The following is an 18,310-nucleotide window of genomic DNA, read 5'->3' on the forward strand; positions in this document are numbered from 1 at the left end:
GAGCCAGCCATGACAGGTATGTAACAAACACAGGTGGTAATGTACTGTGCCAGTGTCTTCCATCACCTCATATTGCATTCTTCACCCCTCAGTGTATGTGCTCTCCTCCCTCTTAACCCATGTTCTCAATCAATCCCTCTACAGGAAGCTGCCACAGGCAGAGCCATCCGCCGGCGCTACGAGGCTTCGCCATGCTCCAGCAGAGCCCATGGAACAGCAACACAGACAGAAGGGAGAGATGGAGCGAGGGAGAGGGGGGAGGAGCGAGCTGAGGGAGTGTGGATTGAATGGGGAAGCGGTAGGGGGATGGGAATGTGTGAGAGTTGGGGGGGTGGCGGGGGGGGGGGAGTGGTTTTTCGGGAAGGGAGCCAATCCAATTACAGGCAGCGGTGCAGGCCTGGTTTCTTCAGCTGGCACTAAATTCACATTTCAACAGTCTCTTCCTCCCTCTTCTTTTTCCTTTTTCTGTCTGTGTCTTTCTATGTCTCTCTCTCTCTTTCCTGGTCTCCTTCCCTCTGTGTCCCTCTCCCTCCCTCTGGGTTGGGGAGGTGTAAGACACACAGCGTCCACTGTGAGGAAGCTCCAGTGATACCTCTCTGCCATGTCACCTGCTGTTCCAAGTGTCAGACCCTATAGGCTCCTGTCACCATAGAGCCCTCCCTGTCACCCTCTGCTCCAGCCTGCTTGCCCCTCTGACACTGACAGACAAACGGACGGACATGGCTACCCTGACATGGTACTGGCGCACACACACACACACACACACCCAAGCAGGGACAAAACAACCTCATCCTCTCCTCTGCCATTGTCATGTACGGATCAGTTCCCAGCTGAGTGGACTTCCGGACTTTTCTTCCAGGGCTTGGCGCCGGGGGCTGGGCGCTGTAAGCTGGGCGCTGGAGCGTGGCGCTGTGTCTCTCGGTGTGCTCCTGATATCCGGGTTAATTCCTTCCCCATGCTAGCGTTACTGTGGTTACAGCCGTGGCCCATGAGCAGGAGGCAGGGAGGAGGCGCCGGCACACAGGGCCACTTTGCATGGGATTTTCATTGCATGGAGCAGGAGATTGGAGACAGAGGTAGGGAATGTATCAGGCAGAGAGTGTGAGGGTAGGAGGATGGTGATAAGATATATGTGCATGCTGAGGCTGCAGAGTGGGGAGAATGATGTTCTCTGTCTCATTTCATTCAACCAGAGACATGCACTCAATTATTAACTGGCTCAAACAAGAAGAGTACGCAGAATGAACTTCCTCTGTTCCTGTGCAACGTTCTGATTATGTAGAAATGAATGCAGGAGAACCTAAATAAACTAGGACCGCTTGTGTTTTTTCCCACAAGGTGGAAAAAACACAAGCTTGGTCATATCAGCTCTGGGTATTTGTGTGTGTGCATGTGTGTGTGTGTGTGTGTGTGTGTGTGTGTGTGTGTGTGTGTGTGTGTGTGTGTGTAGGGCAGCAATCCCCAATAGTTGGCGCACAAATGTACACATCAGCCTTTTTGAAGGTAATCGCTGATCATCTCAGGTGATCCCTTCCTGACAATCACTAGTTAGTTCCCCTGCAAGGCACCCTGCTCTGCAAGCCACAGACCACTCTTGACTGGCTCTAATGACCTCCTCATAGGTGCTTTCATGCCACCTTGTTTTTGTGGCGGAGCTGTGAAATCTTTCATTATGAGCTGGCTGGCAGCCCTTAACCCAGCACTGGTGCTCCCCAGCTCTGCTGTGCAGTGGCTTCGCGTGGGCCTGCTCTCTCCAGCCCCTCACTGTGAGCCAGGTAGAAAGGTGCCCATTAAAACTAATGGGCCAGCGAAGGTGATTCAGCAGTGCGACACTGGAGCACTCAACACAGGACGCATAACAACCACTCCAGAGGAAGCACCCTGCCGACCACCCACACCCCCACCACAGGCATCAAACACAGAGACACGACGTTGATCGCCATGACCGTGGTCCATACGTCCAGGAATAGGAGCGTTTTAAACACTGCCTGGCCCCTGGGGGGGGGGCGTCTGGACACCCCACACAGTCTGCGGGTCTCCAGGAGCGCTGAGCGGACCTCCACCAGACCAGCGAGATGGACAACGTTACCGAAGCGTTGTGTTATAGTTGTGGCGCTGTCGACTGACCTTCTTGAGGCGGCCGCTCTTGGTCCCCACGAAGGCCACGCAGTAGCCGTTGTAGACGTAGGAGGTGACGGAGGTCATGCGGTCGCGGGGTCTCCGTGTAGAGGGGTGTGGCCTGTGACCAGCTGGGAGCCTCCAAGGGGCTGGTTGATGTCCAGCCCACAGAAGGAGTCATCGATGGGTACGGGCTGGAGACAGAGAGCGGGAGTAGGGTTAGTGACGGAGGAGGGGGAGGAGATATAGAGAAACAGAGAGAGACAGATAGAGTGATAGAAGAGAGAGAGAGAGAGAGAGAGAGAGCGAGAGAGAGAGAGAGAGAGAGAGAGAGAGAGAGAGAGAGGAGAGAGAGAGAGAGAGAGAGAGAGAGAGAGAGAGAGAGAGAGAGAGAGAGAGAGAGAGAGAGAGAGAATGAGAAAGAGTACACTCATTCCACAAGATTAGATTAGCAGACAGTGGGGAAAGTGTGAGAAGAGACAATGAGCCAGAAAATAGAAGATGGATGAGAAAAGGTGAGGGAGGTCAAGAAAAGGGAAGGAGAGGGAGATTAAAGGGTGAGACTGTTGAGGCAAGAGGATAGGAAGAGGACAGGTGAAATGGGCTGGGCGAGAGAGAGAGAGAGAGAGAGAGAGAGAGAGAGGGTTGTGAGAGGAGGTGGAGGTGTGCTAGAGGGAGCGCTCCTGCCAGACGCTGGTCTCTCTGTTCCGCTTGGCAGACATGTTTCTGCTGTGCCTGGCTGAGCCCCACCTTGCACTCCCCCCGCCTCATTACCAGGGCTATGATCACTGCAGCGCAGGAGGACACGCACAGCATGCTAACTACCGCTCTCACACACACACACGTACACATACACCTACACACACACACACACACTACAGAGACACACACACTGTCCGTCACACTCATATACACAACACACACACACACACACTCACTCTGACACATAAACACACACTACAAAGACAAAGTAACATACGCAGTACAACCCCAGAGACCAGAGAAGCACCACTAGCTAACTTAAGCGTTGGCCTGTTTTTGCCCTTCCAATAGAAAAATGACCTGCCAAGATGTCAGATAAAATCTACTGCCTAGCCTAAAGATATCAGCAAAATAACAGACAGACTGTTCTTTTTCTTCCAGTTGTAAATGTAAGAAGACACCCTGCACAGTGAGATGCGGAGACTGCTGGGACGCTGGGTGGAGCTGGGATTCAGGTCAGCTCAGACAGAGCCGGGGTGAGTGGCAGTGACGGTGGCCTCGAAGTGCCATGTAGAGTAAGAGAGATGGTTGCGCGACTGGGGCGGGCTGGGACTTCACTCTCTGGGGCAGGGGGACAGACAGGCGGCTGCCACGGGTGACATCCCCGGCCCTGAGACACACACACGTCACACACACCACACACACACACACCACACACACCCTTTGACCATAAAGGCTGTGCAAGCAACCCCCTCTTCTTGAGGAGAGCAGGACATACAGCAACAACAGCTGAGTTCACAGTCCTGCTAGGCTAGCAGGCTACAACCAAACCATGAGAGCAGAAGGAGTCACCCAGGAGCCTCTATCTAACTGGGCTTGCTTCCTCATCAATGGCCGTTCAGATTCAAGCCTGTTTATAATGTTTACTGTGTGGTGATGTGACGGAGAGAAGGCCTGGAGAGTGAAGGAGAAGTCCAGCTGCACACAGAGCCTGGGAAACTGTTCTGGATATCCACACCTCCTCTAACCACTCTATCCATACTTCCCCCTAACTTACATCGTCTTGGGGCCTGCACCGCATATGCTACAGCTGTTCAACGTAGATTCAGATGAGCCCGGGTCCACACCATTTGGTTCTGATTAGATAGAGATTGTTCGGATGATGTGCACTTTGCGGTCTTGGCAGCAGAGGCCGGATCTCATTGGTTCTCATGTGGTCAGGTTTTCCCATCCACCTCCCACTGGTCCTTTAGAAAAAGAAATCTAGGATATTCTCCATCCAGTAGCTCTACCCATGCTAACCACATTGATTATCTTTACCAGAACTGAGGTTTTTTCCTAAAATAGACTGCACTGCTTAAGCCATTACTCCTTATTGAGTAACATGGAACGCAGAGAGAATGGCTGCTTAATCCATGTCTGAACTTCACACATTCTCCTCACTCGTGTAGGAGTACCATTATATAACTACAGTATCCACTTTGAATTTCCTATCAACAAGATCAGAAAACAGATATGTTTGTTGTCAGTCAAGACTAAGCTGATATGAAACAACTGAAAATATGACTACTGTTGAACTGTGTGTGTGTGTTGATGTGCAGACTGCAATGAGAGTCCAACCCCTGACCTCCTGACCTACCGGTGGCCATCGATGACCGCAGGAAGGCATGACTGTGAGTGACAGGTTAGAACTAGACTAAGAGCTCAGGATCAACACACACACACGGATGAGTAAAAGAGAGAGAGTGAGAGTGAGTGAGAGAGAGAGAGAGAGAGAGAGAGAGAGAGAGAGAGAGAGAGAGAGAGAGAGAGAGAGACAGAGGGGGAGTCATTCCTAAGCACACAGCAAGTTGGTAGGGAGTGTGTGAATCTCTAGAAAGCAGAAGGCCGGCTGATAAATCTTTGATCGTCTGTGTCTGTCTCCCCAGCATCAACCCCAGAATCAGCCTCAAGCTGTCCCGGTCCAAGTCACACCGTGTTCTCTGAGAGGAATGTCTGCAGTCCAGGGATCCAGGAGTAGGAGAACATACAGTCAGGCAGGTGAAGGACAACTTGCTCAGAGTAAACCTTCATACACTGTCCTTCACTGACAGGTTAGCTATGAATGTCAGTTTTGATTTAAAAGAAGGTCATTTTCTTGACAAAGGCAACTGTGTAGTAAATCATCAGCCTCTAGCCAAAGCCCAGCCAGCTGTGTGGGCAGATTTAAGATCACCCATCCAGGTTAGCATTCCTGACACATCCAGCTGGTGGAGGTCATTTGGGATGAGCATTGAGAGTTCTTCATCCACTTGCTTCAATCTGCATAATCCATTAAACACCATTGATCTATCCACCTTTCATTGACCACGAGGCAGGCTCCTTCCAGTCAACCCCTCCTTATCTATGGAGACTGACGGGTGTTTATCATGGCTAGCACAGCGCAGAGAGAAGGGCATAGCTAGGTTCATCAGCAGAGCCCTCGCCATTCTAATTAGACTGGGGGAATGCAGTGGGAGGTGTGGTTAGCTAGCGAGCGTTGGGCCAGGCGTGTGATGACCACGAGGGAGGATGGAGGGGGATTCTCCAGGGGACTGGGAGGGTTATGGCTCCGACTCCCACGGCTAGAGAAGCATTAGGGCCGCCGCTGCCTCTGCCTCTGTGGTGCTAATGAAACCTAACAGCGCCCGCCTCAGATAACGTCTTCCTCCGCCTGACAATCACCTCTGACATGGTGCTAATGGGGAATTTACTGATGTTAATAAAGGCGGTCAATAAAGAGTCCTAGGGGGATTCGCACACAGACAGAGCTACGGATCTCATCGTGGTGGGGAGATATCATTAAAAATATCAAACTCTCCTAACCATCACACACACAAACAGTCATTAAGAAGCAGTCAGAAAATGACAAATACATACATACACACACACACACACACACAACATTAAGATACACACAGGCAATGACACACACATTTAAGATGCACCGTTCAATGTGAATCACCAAGTGATTTACAAGGACCCTATAAGACACATACAGTTATCCAGTCATTAGTGCTCATAATTCCCCTTTTAGTTCATATTAGCAGTTAAAGAACAAAGACACAGAGGACTGCCTCCTTCTGGGACTGCAGTCAAACAAAGCCAGCTAACTGGGCCTGACAAGATGCTGCAGATATGTGGCCTCCATTAAAGAGACTAAAGACTGGTGTGTGATCTAGCACCAACATCAGCCTGTCTGCATTCTCTCCCTCTCTCTCTCTCTCTCTCTCTCTCTCTCTCTCTCTCTCTCTCTCTCTCTCTCTCTCTCTCTCTCTCTCTCTATCTCTCGCTGCTCTCTCCATATTTATTTGGATTCTGCTGGAGGAGAACAGTATCACTTTGATGGTTGCCAAGAAAAATAAATCCCCTCCTAATTTGTGAATATCTCTCATTGAGATAGGCTTTCATGTGGCTGTTCCACATATCAGAGCAGCAAAACAATTAGCCATAATTACATGTAGTGTAAGAAGCATTTGATAAGGGGAAGTGTAGCAGTCAAAGTCATTTACATCTTGATGGCTGTGTTTACTATTGGTGAGAGCATGCAGCCTTGTGGTTTCTGGGGTCAGTGGAGATCTCGGGTCACAACTCTGCCTGATGCTGACTGAAGGAAACATGAGCGCTCTGGTCTGTTCTGTGAGCCATTACTATGAATTAAACCTCAGAAGGATGCTAAAGTATCACATTTGAATGAAGGATACCACTGGGTCTTGGTGGTGAAGGAAAGGCTGATGCAAGCTCCCAGCGTGAGAGGGAAACATTTAAGTATTCACTCTGGTGTGTCTGTGTGTGTGTGTATGTGTGTGTTTGTGTGTGTATGTGTCTGTGCATGTGTGTGTCTGTGTGTGTATGTGTGTGTCTGTGCGTGTGTATGTGTGTGTCTGTGTGTGTATGTGTGTGTCTGTGCGTGTGTATGTGTGTGTGTCAACTCACCGCCTTAGTGCACTGCACATCCTTCCCTAGCAGCCAGTTGAGCTCCAGGTTGCCCTCGCCCTGGTAGCAGGACTGCAGGCGCTCCTTGATGCGGGCGTTGATGTCGCGAATGGTGAGGACGCAGAGCGCCGAATCATCGGGCGGGCGGTGGTACTGCTTCTGGCCCTTGGAGAAGACGGTGAACAGCACGTCGTCCTGGGCGCTGATGTTAAGCGCGGCGGCCAGCACGCTGCCGGGCTTGGCCAGGTGGGCGGCCTGCAGCAGGCGGTACTCCACGCCGTTCTTCACGCAGCCCACCGGCAGCGACACGTACGAGTGGAACTTCCTGTCGTCCTTGCAGAGGCGCACGATGCGCGACGTGTAGAAGAGGTCGGCGGAGGAGCCGCCCGACGACATGCTGTTCTCGGGCGTCTCGGGCTGCACGGTCAGGAAGAAGACGAAGGCGCCGCTGGCGAAGCCGTACACGTAGTAGATGTCGAAGTGGGAGACGAGCGCCAGCGTGTCGGACGGGATCTTGATGAGCGACGACACAAAGTCTGTGTGCAGCTCGTAGTCCAGCATGGAGGACGACTCGGGGTCGCGGGGGAGCTTGCGGCTGGAGATGGTGGGGAAGTAGTCCTGTTTGCCGTCCACGGCCGTCCCGATGAACAGGGTCCCGTCCTGGCCCTGGGTGGAGGGCACGATCACCCCGTACATGGTGCCCGTCTGGTTGACGCTGGAGAGGTAGTGCTCCTTCTTGTGGGACGGCTCCACCAGGATGAACAGGTCGTCCAGCCTCAGCAGCTTGCACACGCCCTGGTACAGGCTACCGCACGCCAGCAGACGGTTCTGGGAGTAGTCGATGAGCAGCAGCTTGTTGACGTTGTTGGTGGAGACCAGGGGCTCGGAGCAGGGCTGGACGATCAGCGGGGGGTAGCAGGCCTTGTTGTCGTCCTCGGGGCCCGTGTCGTGGGACACCAGCAGGGTGAGGTTCCCTGACAGCTTGTAGACGCGGTTGACAGCGCCGATGTACAGCGCCCCGGTATTCTGATGGACGGTCAGGTGGTTAAAGGCCCACTCCCGCCTCTCGGGGTGGAAGCTGGTGAAGGTCTGGCTGCTGCACACGGCGGAGAACGCCAGGAGCCAGCAGGCCAGCAGCACCAGCATGGCGCCCCCTGCAGGGCCTGGTGAGAATGTCCTGCGTGCGACCCGCCAGCCTTCCATGGCTCACGGGGGCCTGCAAGGCAACAGCAGACGAAACAGAGATGTGGGAGGAGGAGAGGGAGGATGGCAGGAGGGCGGCTACCTTCCCCTTTGCGTTGCTGAAGGCTAACTTTCCGTTTGATGCTTCACCAGGGTCTTCACATGTTTCTGAAAGAGGGAGAGGGAGGAAGAAATTAATTAGTGTTCGCCCATACCGACTCACGTTCTATCAAAGGGAAGCAGATTAACGCTGATGGAAAACATCTCTTCATTCACTGGCTCCTGCTGTTAGCAGAGGGTCAGAGGTCCCCCTCAGTAGGGCGATGAGCAATGGAGCAGGGGGAGGGAGACCGCCTGAGACAATAGCAGGAAAGCTTTATCGCCACATTCCAAAGGAATAGCAGGGCAGGACAAGACAATGCAGGAAAGTGAGCAGGTTACAGCAACGGAAATGTGCCTGACCTGAGTCGTAGTACCTCGTCAAACAGTGAGGCGGAGGTTTCTAAGAACAGCACCCAGCAGCCTGTCCAGAGCATCACATTTCACAGACCTAGCCGGGCGCAATGTGCTGGATGTTAAGCTGTGAGTCATCTGAATCATCAGAATAACTGTCATTCTAACAGCACGGAAACTCACTCAAGGCTAGAGGAGCCACAACATTCCAAGATTCCAGTAAAACAGCCGTGTGTAAAACATTGAGAAGCCTGGTCTGAAAAGACCATGAATAAGAAAGAGGTTCATAAAGATGTAGTAGTCATGGAAAGCAGTTGGTTCAATTGTTTTCACACATTTTTAACGACCAAACAACCGCGTAGAGCATCTTAATTAAAAGACCAGTTAATGAGATGTTGATGTGGCATTTGGCGTTAACGACTCTAAACCAAAGATATGACCCTGAAATTAGCTGGCATTTCACTTCATTCATATCTTACAATTCTCCTGATTATTGTGGTCTCCCCCACTGTGCAGTAGCTCCTACCTCAAGACCTACTCCTCTTCTCCATCTATCTGTGAAAACATACATCAAGGAAATTCAGCAATTTGTGTAACTATTCTTTACCCAGGCAACAGAGAATCCCCCCCCCCATCTCTGACATAAATCAGGAGAGGGAGAGCTCCCTCTTCAACGTTTTTCCTCGGGAGTTCATTATCTCGTCCACTGGTAGGGGAGGTCTGGATCTTATTACTGGAACAAAGTGAGAACAAATTGGGATCCCTGTTCTTCGCACCCCTCCTTCATTCTATCCCTCCCTCACACCGTTTGCTTTATCCCCCCATCACTCCCTCCCTCACTCTCTGCTCTTTAAGAGTCCTGTTATACAGGATTTAAATCCATAAATTATTGCTCCCAACGTTCCTCCTCTTTCTCGTCTATCTTATGTGATGTTCCCGCTGACACGATCAGATGCAGCAAGGATTAATCACAGGCTCTGGTACAATCACACCTGAATGAAGCAGGCCAACGTTTGGCATGCACAGATCCCCCATTACACCATCCAACACTGTGTGTGTGTGTGCTGCCCTCTCTGACAGAGTGTGTGTTTTATCAGTGTCTCAGTGTAGAACGAGGAGCTAACAAGTGGAGACAATGGTGCCGCATCCCAAAATCAAGTATGATTAGGCGTAGCGATCCAACAAGGGTAATTAGTGGTGAGAAGCGGGGGGGTGGAAGGGGGGGGGGGGGGAGAGCTGGGGAGCGTGGCGGGAACGCCAGGGGGCTGAACGTGTCGAAGACGGCCCTACGGCGTTCGTTACGCTCCGCATTTGCATGTTGAGCAGCGAGGGCAGAGAGAAACAAGGGTGAGATATGTGGATAGAATAATCAGTCGCACCATCAATTTGCATGTGTAAGTAACTAGGGAGAAGGGTGGTGGTGGTGGGGGGGGGGGTAATGACACAAAATTCGCCAGTACAGCGTTAGTCAAGATCCGCCTGGCTCTGACTGAGTCCCTCTGAACAGCGACTGCCGTTTTCAAGTCTCTCTTGTTTCTCATCGTGGTGGCGGCCACCTCAGGCCCCCTCCCCCCTGGGTGATGGAGGGGTGCTCTCTCCGACCCTGACGTTAATAAACCCTCCTGGGGAGGCTATTGATCCACAGGCCCATAAAGCCGGCTCTAAGGCCTGGCGGGCCGCTTAGCCCGCTGGAGGCGTGTGTGCAGGCGGAGGTGTGGGAGGTGCCCGCTCCCACAAGCACTACATTAGCATGGCCATAAAACCCAAGCAGCCTGGGCAGTAAAGCCGGGCCTGGGCCCTTAACCGCTCCCCCTCCCTCCCTCCCTCCCTCTCCCCCCTCCCTCCCTCCCTCCGCTACGCTCCTTTGTTTGAGTTTGCCCATGCTGGAGGAGCAGAGCACATCCCTCTGGAGGTATAATCAGCCTCCTGCTGAGCCAGCTCTTTCCCCCAGCCCCTCAGCCTTTTGCCCTCTGGGGCTTTAGAAGCACCGAGGAACCCTACCCCACCCCCCTCCTCCCTGGTAGATATATTACTCCCATCCATCTCTCCTTCCTCTCTCCCTCTCTCTCTCTCTCTCTCTCTCTCTCTCTCTCTCTCTCTCTCTCTCTCTCTCTCTCTCTCTCTCTCTCTCTCTCTTCCCCTTCCCCCCCAGGACTTGGGAGGAATATATATGCATCAATCCTTTCTTCCTCTTTTCATGTTGTAGCGGCAGCTGCATTGAGGAAGGCACCCTCCACAATAAATGACTTCTGAAAGGTTAGCTGTTAATATTGCTTTCGGGAGGAGAGGCGACGGAGCTTTGTTTATGTTGATTGTCCCCCTCTGTCACCCTCTCTACACAGGGACTTTCCTCATTATACTGCCAAGCAGGAGTTTTAGAAAAGCAGAACCGCATCCACCTTCTTTTGTTGTCGTCTGACGCTATATTCTCGCTCTCGGCTAGGAGTCAGAAATAACGCCACACAATTTACATAATGTTAGTAGTGACTCACAACACAGTCACCCAATAACCTCGACAAGTGAGGTGGCTGGAGGGGCTCACGAGGGCTCTACGGTGGAGTTAGCCGTTGGTCATGTTCATGTGGTTGTCGCGGTTGCATGAGTGAGACATTCTCATTCGGAGTCAGGCAGACGGCATTTGGTTATGCAAAGGGTTTGTATAAAAGGCTAGCACCTCCATACAGACTGACCATACCTTCTCATATAGGACGTGGAGACCAGTGTGGAGCTTCTGCTTAGCTTACCGCCCTAGAAACAGGGACTGCACGCAACAGGGAGCTGTCTATGCCGGCATGGCCACACTGAACCATCTGTTTTCTAAACAAACCCTGTGTGTGCAGAAGCTCTGATCTGTTGACACATGACAACAGTGTAAGTTGTAGTGATGCAGAAAGAGATATTGGCATACCAACAAAATGTCAGCTACTCTGGGAATTACATCACACAAGCTAACTAAGGGGAAAAAAACGCTCTCTACAAACCTGAAAGCACCCAGCGCACTAAACACATTTATCTCTTCCTCAATGATTCCTTTGATGCAGCCTGGATTTGCACCATCTGAGGTACACAACAGCAAGGCCTGCTGGACCTCCACGCTGACCAGCACACCAGAGGACGGCTGCCTGTGGTGGACCACGGTTCTCTCTCCGAGGGTGAAGAAGAATCGCACACACCAGTAGATTTCCAGTCATCTGGTCACCCAACAACCCCCAAGCCAGGCGTATGAGAAAAGAAAAACAAACTACCGGGTAGACAGTCAATGAAGACAAAATAGCCCACCACATTCCACTATGCACAGAAGCTGTGATCATGGTTTGGAGTAAAGACTGTTTTTGCATAGCTCTATAATGAATAGTGAGGAGCTGCAGACCATTGGCAAGCTCTGCGGTTGTCTCAGAACGGGCGCCTGGGCACCCGTGCCTGTGCCTAAACGCTGGCAATGCCCACAGCCACTGGGCAAGCTACAGGGCCTGTGCCAACAGTGGGCACAGAGGACGGCATTGTGGCAGATAATCTGTGGAAGTGAAGGGTCTGTCATACTGGAGAGCAAACGAGGGAGGGAAAGGAAGAGAGGAAAATGGGGGGACTGTGAAAAAGGACAAAGTGAGAAACCAGGGATGGTTGTAGACCGTGCAGGGTGAGGAACATGCAGCCAGCGGAGAGGCTACAGAGACAGAGAGGCATGAGCCCCTCTCACCCTGCAACCTAGCAGCATCTCCTCACCCCCCTCCCTCCATGTTTTAGCATATGCTAAGCTCCTTAACAATGGCGCCAAAGTTTGTTTGATCTCCTAAATTCATATTTACTGCAATTGTATTCCAGGAGATAAAGAACATCAACTGGAATCCGGTTACGCTGTTAAATCCAATTAATTGTTGTGAAATAGGAAAATAAATGACATATCGGAATTTCATGCTTTGGATTAAGTCGTTATTCCCTAAATGATTAATGTATAAAGCGCAAATATTTAATGTTTAATAATATTGGATGCACTACAACAGCAAAAATACATTTACAAACAAATAATTAAAGGTATAATTATCATAAAATAAGAGGTTTAAAAAGTGTCTCCAAGTTTGGGAACTGACTGGAAGTTGATCAGTCAGCACTGGTTAGCACTGTACAAATAGAAAGTTTAATCTAGTCTAAAGGGAGGTCCTTTTCTATAGGAGACCGTAAAAAAGTGATTAGCAGGAGGAGTTAGTCCATTAGACTTTATTTCTTAACTGACATCCTCTGTGGAGATAATGAGAGCCTTTCTGTGTCTCGTGTCGAGGAGTTAGAGTAGCTAGCTATATTTATACTTCCTTTGTCTCCCTGGGAGCTAGCGTCACACTGCAGAGGCACACACTGACTCTCTCTCTCTCTCTCTCTCTCTCTCTCTCTCTCTCTCTCTCTCTCTCTCTCTCTCTCTCTCTCTCTCTCTCTCTCTCTCTCTCTGTCTCTCTGTTTCTCTGTTTCTCTGTCTCTCGGTCTCTCTCTCTCTCTCTCTCTCTCTCTCTCTCTCTCTCTCTCTCTCTCTCTCTCTCTCTCTCTCTCTCTCTCTCTCTCTCTCTCTCTCTCTCTCTCTCTCTCTCTCTCTCTCTCTCTCTCTCTCTCTCGGGAGACTGCTCTACATGTCTGTCTGTCTGTCTGTCTGTCTGCCTGTCTATGTGTCTCAAAATGATACCCAACACTTTGTGCCCCCCCTGCCATACACACATCGTCCAACCTCAGAGGGAAAAGGACCTAGTAGTGGAGAGGGGGGATTACAAACAGAGAAACCACAAGTTTTATCATCTAACTAGCAAGGCTTTCCTGAGCTGTATGCTGGGGGAAATTATGCTAGCTGGTTATTGCCCTGAATAACAGCATTTATGCTCCAACGCCTGCTGCTGTCAGACCACATTAGGGCCTAAAGCCAATACTTTATTTGCTACTAAACTGTACTGAGATGGCACAAACCATATCATAATTTATATTTCTGCAAAACAACTACATTCGTGAGACTGCCACAGAGCACGGCCTATTGGGTTTCAGACGCTGCAGCTACAAACAAAGATCTGGTGTTCAAATCGGGCTTTCGACATGCTCTGAACGGTGACTAAAATGGAACAGGAGTTTAGCATAGTTAATGGATATGCACACTTCTCCATGATTACGCATACACTCCAGGGCCTTCCCAGGGCACTCTCACAGTCCTCTGACTGCAGTGTTTCAACCACTTCTATCTTTACTAGTGACCCATGTCACTGCACCTCCCTGGGGCTGTCTCCTGGAGAGCCCTGGAGCTGGATGGGGCTGGAGATGTCATTCACACACTGAACCCGTTGAAGCCAGTCACCGTAGGAGGGATTAATACAGCAGCATCCTCTCTGAATTATTACCCAAATGAAGCATATCAAAGTCTATTAAATCCCCTCACACAGAGATATTCCATAAAAAAGCCATGTCAATACAACACTAGAATTAGCAGTTGTCAGCATCTCCGTTTATCCTTGAATGCAAACAAGGGCGTGAGGATCTAATCTCCTCAGTTAACCCCCGGAGCGCCGTAACCCCCCCCCCGTCTGCCTCACACACTTCAGCTGTGTTTGAAGAAGTGCTCAGTGGCATTACGCCTCACACCTATGACATCCGCTGAAGGAGATTACAATATCATTGTTATTCTAATGTCTTTTGTTCACTCCACCCACTGTCAGCACCTCCTACACGAAACACTCACACACACACACACACACACACATACACACAGACGCACACACAGATAACAAACACTCCCCGGTCACGCAACTAACATCTTACTAGTAACAGTTTTGTTCTTTAATATGCTCTGCAAAGCCATACTGACAGACAGACAGACAGACAGACAGACAGACAATATAAACAGCCAACCAGCCGCTCAGCCAGCAAGCCGGTCAACCAGCCAGCCAGAGAGGCAGACAGAGCGCCCGTCCTCTGGTGGAAGTAACTCTCATCAGAGCTGTCTGTCAGGAGCTGAGCAGGTTCCTATTAGCTCCATTTCCATAAATCTGAATTGTAAAGGGCGACAGGCGGGAGAGGGAATCCTCCACAGAGGTGCAGAACAAACAGGCAGCGCGCCACCCGAGGCCACCAGATCAGATAGGGCTCCTCAGCCACCAGGACGCCAATCGAATTAGGCACTTTGATTGACACCATACACACTTAAGCAACTGAGAAGCCTTTAACCACTCCTGAAGCACACAGCCGGCACTGTATAATCATGTCACTATGAAAGTCAATATCAGGCTATAATGAAAACAGGGACTGAAGGACGATGCTACGGTATACAGGAGGTAAAAGGCCAAACACAGCTTGTCGCGTTTTAACATTCACAGTACAGGGTTATATGGATGACCTGAATTCAATACAGAATGTTATAAATGTAGCTGTATTACAAATGTAACACTTTTGAAGGTGATTGTTTGAGGACATGGTTCCTGGAGTGAGCCATGGGTTAGGCTAACACTGGGCTGTGAGCAGCTAGCAGCAATAGCCCACAGAGAGCTGGCCCTGTGAAAGACCAGCTGCAGCACAAGCAGACGTTTTCACAGCTATGACATCACCACAAACTGTAGATATGGGTCCGTGTTCAAACGGACGTGAGGCTCTTTGTCTGAGCCTGTTTGCCCCTTCGGAGACCCTCCCAGTGGAAGGGTTATGTGAGGTCAGCTGGCTCAACCAGAGGGACTAGGACCTGTGTGTACAGCTGGTCAGTCATGCACAGGGCCAAGGCAAGCTGAACCCAACCCTCTGTCAAATAATCAGACCAAATCCCTACGTAGGAGCCAGCGTCGCAAGCTGCTGGTGAGCAGAATGTATGAGAGTAGGTTCTCACTCCAGGAGACGGGACCTGGACCCACAGCAGCAGCAGCAGGAGCAGAGAGGCTCGTGAGCCAGGAGCTAACGAGAAGTCCAGTCAGATGCAGCCATATTTGACCTGCTGAATTAGCTGCCTCTTCAGAAGACGAAGCAGTTGGAGAGACAGAGAGGAGAGGGAGATAGAGAGAAGAGAAAGAGACAGAGCGAGAGGGAGGGGCAGGAGGGAGAGTGAAAACAGGGGAGATGGTGAAAGAGAGAGAGAGAGAGAGAGAGAGAGAGAGAGAGAGAGAGAGAGAGAGAGAGAGAGAGAGAGAGAGAGAGAGAGAGAGAGAGAGAGAGAGAGAGAGAGAGAGAGAGAGAGAGAGAGAGAGAGAGAGAGAGAGAGAAAGGGCCATGCCATTCATTAGTCCAGCTGGACACCAGGCACTTTGTAGCAGCAGCCACAACTCCAGCAGCTGGCAGCAGCACCATGCTATCTGGAGCCTGATGCCACAGGCGGGCAGCCACAGCCACCCAGGAGAGAGGGGGGGGAATCTGAAGAGTAAGAGAGATAAAATAGTGTGCAGCTACTAGAACATCTATCATTTTGGTCTAAATTCACTCTGTCTTAGCCCATACGGTATCACAATGAAGCGAGCACACTTCTGACTGTTATTTCTCTCAGCGGGGCCCAAAATCCAATAGGCTTACATAAGAGTTCCAGGGAAATGGGAGACAGCCAGTCAGTCACAGTAATCCCTGTCATTCCCTCTGCTAGTGTTTCAAATATGGACTCAGAGATAGAGAGAGGCTCACCCTGTAATCACACTGACAGACAGCTCTGAGTTAAGGAGCAGGCCACTCAGCGCTGGACTAGGCTATCTGCTCTATGGAAGTCCCACAGAACACTGTCACGACAGCTACAGGGGATGCTCTGTACAGCCTTGATAGACAGTGTGTGGAATACCCACACTGTCCTGGCTCTGAGAAGAAGCCCTGGGCGTGGGCGGCACTGTCCACACACACACACACACACACACATTCACCCATCCACACACATACATACACGTACTCACACACACACTCACACATGCACACACACACACATGCCCGCTGGGCCCGCTACAGCTCTCTCCCCATGCCATAATCAATTAGCTGCCAATCCAATTAGCATGAGTGTGCGTCTGATGGCTGCTGTCTGTGTCCTGCATGGCTGGGACACCGAGACACCAGGACCGTCACAGCTGCACTGCCGTGACCCGGGGAGCCAGGAGACAGCACCGGCACTCCAAACACAGCACGGCACGTTGCTGGAAACTGTTCCTTATCTCAAAGCTTCCCTTTATCAAGTTAATGTAAATGCATTTGTTCTTGTTCCATTGTTCTCTGTGTCAGTTAAACACTTTTTGAATACCTGACAAATGTCCATGTGACAGATTTAAATGTTACTTCAAGCAAATAGTTCTGTGTTTACTGAACAAATAATTGGAATTGAATGGAGTATTTAAATCAGTTATGTGGAAAGACAGGTGCCTGTTTGTACAGTTTTTGGAGTGTTGGTCTACAGTGCTGTATGTACAGTATGCATGTCTAAGGTGGCCTGTTCAGTCAGGCTCTTAAGACCCTGGTTTGAACAGAAGCATGAGTCTACTTGTCTGTTGGGATTCCTGGCTGGGTTAGGCTAATTATATTTACACTGGGCCACACTCCTCTGAACACATACAGGATATCCTTCACAGCCAGGGGGCGGAAGGGCTGGAGGCCAGGTGTGCAGGGGGCTTGGAGGAATAGTAGCCTCACACCAGAGAGACTAGAGGCCAGTGGGCAGGGGCCCAGAGGCCAGAGAGGCAGGCGAACAGGGGGGTACCACCTTAAAGTTTGTTTGAGACCATGGCCTCATGGCCTGTAGACTGGCTGGCTTCCTGCTCTCACAACACCCCTCCCCCTCACAACACCCCTCCCTCTCACCGTGTCTCTGTCCGAGGTCAGTGACAGGTCAGGCAGGACAGTGCTGTGACTCCGTGACACAGGCCAGACTTTGACATCACACAACAACAACAGTGATAAACGGGAGCTGTGATCATACAGGATCGTACAGAGCAGAAACATAGCTCGGGAGAAAAAGGCAATATACACTCGACAGTATATGATGTTTAAATGTACCCTTGTAGTCCGCTACTTGCAAAGAAATGAATTTCCTGCCTTGTTGAGATGTGGCGCTCAGTGGGAAGTGCAACCTTGACTAACGTGAGTCTCAACATCAAATAGAATTCTTCAGATGTCTACTGTATAAATGTAACACTGGCTACCTCCTGGGACTTCATTCCATACCACACTATTCTGGATTACAACGTGCTGGATCATTTGGTGATAGAACGGCTAGTTGTGAAACAGTGCTAGTGGTAAAGATGCTACCTGGGTGGTGTGAATAAACCTAAACCTTTTTAGTACTCAGTTATTTTGCTCGGTCTCTCTCTTTCTCTCTTTCTCTCCTGGCCTCTAGAACACTGTGACACAAATCAAGGCCTTTTTAGAGGCTCTATCTGCAGACACACATAACAGACCCATTAGCACTGATACACAGGCACAAGACTCAGTCTTCTCTCTCCCTCGTTTTCTCCCTCCCTCTCCCTCTCTCTGGACTGCACACTTCATACACACACACACACACACACACACATTGACCGCACAATAAAGGCCTCTAATTTCATCAGAGGTGATGAAACACAACAGAATCAAGTTGTCGGCTGGTTACTTAGTCCAATCTGTGTCTGGGTGGGAGTGGGGTAATAGCAGTGTGTGGCATCAAGGCTGTTGCTGTATCAGTCATGCAGGGGGAGGACTCAGCCTCAGCCAGCACACTGGGTGAGGGGCTCTTGTTTCTGTATGCACACAACAAGTCCAGTCCAAGCCAATGAATAAGTGCCAAAAATCAAGGTCAGGCTGGGCCAGGCCAGGCCCTCCCCAGTCGTCGACATATCATGACAGAGTATAAACCTCTTCCCCTCACAGATGGAGTCTAGGAAGAGAGTAGTAGACCAGTGGGAATGGGCCTTCTCAAATAAATAAATGAAAACAATTAGTGGTTATATTTTCTAAC

At 50.5% G+C, this 18,310-nt stretch overlaps 1 protein-coding gene across 1 annotated transcript in view; it reads right to left on the reverse strand.

Annotated features, from left to right (window-relative positions):
- plxna2 (plexin A2) overlaps positions 1–18,310 on the reverse strand; it is a gene marked incomplete at its 3' end in the record, with an annotated part of 110,484 nt that overhangs the window by 76,877 nt on the left and 15,297 nt on the right. The window contains 4 exon segments of the mRNA XM_062460508.1: positions 2,128–2,214; positions 2,216–2,230; positions 2,232–2,312; positions 6,775–8,124. Of these exon segments, the coding sequence (XP_062316492.1) occupies positions 2,128–2,214; positions 2,216–2,230; positions 2,232–2,312; positions 6,775–7,977 (1,386 nt within the window).

This window comes from Osmerus eperlanus, chromosome 4, assembly GCF_963692335.1.
Source record: "Osmerus eperlanus chromosome 4, fOsmEpe2.1, whole genome shotgun sequence".
NCBI lineage: Eukaryota > Metazoa > Chordata > Actinopteri > Osmeriformes > Osmeridae > Osmerus > Osmerus eperlanus.